At 40.2% G+C, this 1,337-nt stretch overlaps 1 protein-coding gene across 1 annotated transcript in view; it reads left to right on the plus strand.

Moving 5' to 3' along the window:
* The first annotated feature begins 491 nt into the window (after nucleotides 1-491).
* LOC105984275 (protein PRR14L-like) overlaps nucleotides 492-1,337 on the plus strand; it is a 21,533-nt gene continuing 20,687 nt past the window's right edge. The window contains exon 1 of the mRNA XM_013014395.1: nucleotides 492-608. Coding sequence (XP_012869849.1) covers nucleotides 586-608 — 23 coding nt within the window. The 5' untranslated portion in view covers nucleotides 492-585. The remainder of the gene's footprint in view (nucleotides 609-1,337) is intronic.

The raw sequence follows: 1,337 nt of genomic DNA on the forward strand, positions 1-1,337 counted from the left end.
CTCCTGCCCGGGCTGGCTTTGAACCGCGATCCTCAGATCTCAGCCTCCTGAGTAGCTAGGATTACAGGCGTGAGCCACCAGTGCCTGGCGATACACTGGATTTCTTTGTTTTTCATTTAGTTTCTTTTTAGAAACAAGATCTTACTATGTTACTTACCTATGCCTCAACCTCCTGGGCTCATGTGATCCTCCTGCCTCAGCTCCCCCAAGTCAGCATTTAACTGCCTTTCTAGAGACTTGTGTCACTGAGTTGCTTTAATGCCTTCAGAGAAGATAGTGAATGATGGTGTTTTGTTGTGTAACATCTGGCCACCTCATCCATTGCATATTTTCACATTGATAACCTCAGTTGTGAACACAGCTGAAGTAAGATGAGGAGCTTTATTGTATGCTTCTTATTAGAATTGTCTGCAGTATACGGACAGTGTCTTGAGTATTAGGGACAGTTACTTTGTTAAAAATGTTTTATACCTTGCCCATCTTCTGAACTTTTAAAAACAGGTTGAGCCAGAGAAGAGGCCAAAGAAAGTCTCACAGATTCGAATACGGAAAACCATCCCTAAGCCAGATCCTAATCTCACCCCAATGGGCCTGCCTCGACCCAAAAGGTGAGGTCTTTCTTGAGTACAAATTGGGTTCACTATTTACTATTTTGAAGAATTATGAGGCAAAATATAGTTGCCCTTTAAATGGTCATTTACTTTGTGCTGTTTACTTCTAGGAATTTATATTAAATTAATTGGTCATGTGGCTAAATGTTTATGTGCAAAATTTATATATGTATTTTTTATTAGCTTACATTAGTTATACTGCAGGAGATTTCATTACATTTCCATGTGTTTTAGTATATTCTAGTTATGGAATATATATTTGTAACATTTCTACTGGAGGCGCGGCTCAAGTGATAGAGTACTAGCCTAGAAGAGATATTTTAATTTTTGTTGTTGTGGGGTTTTGTTCTGTTCTGTTTCTTTGGCTGGTACTGGGGTTTGAACTTGGGATTTTACACTTGTTAGACATGTGCTCTCTCACTGAGCCAGGCCTCCAGCTCCATCCTTAATCTTTTCTTTTTTTTTGAGCTTACTGTGCCAGGTATTGTGCGCACATAATCTCAGTTCATCTCAGTTCTGGAAGGTAAGTACTGTTGGCCTATTAGGTTTGGGTGACGATATCGAGACCCAGTAGTTTAGAAACCTGCATTAGGTCCTAAGTGTCAGTGATAGCACATGTGGCTCCTGTCTGTCTGTCAAAGTTATCCTGGCCCAGAGCCCAAGCTCCCAATGCTGAGAACACTGGGTAAGGACTTAATATGTTGTGAGTTTAATTTTTTTTTTTTG

This window comes from Dipodomys ordii, unplaced genomic scaffold (genome assembly GCF_000151885.1).
Source record: "Dipodomys ordii isolate 6190 unplaced genomic scaffold, Dord_2.0 Scaffold23, whole genome shotgun sequence".
NCBI lineage: Eukaryota > Metazoa > Chordata > Mammalia > Rodentia > Heteromyidae > Dipodomys > Dipodomys ordii.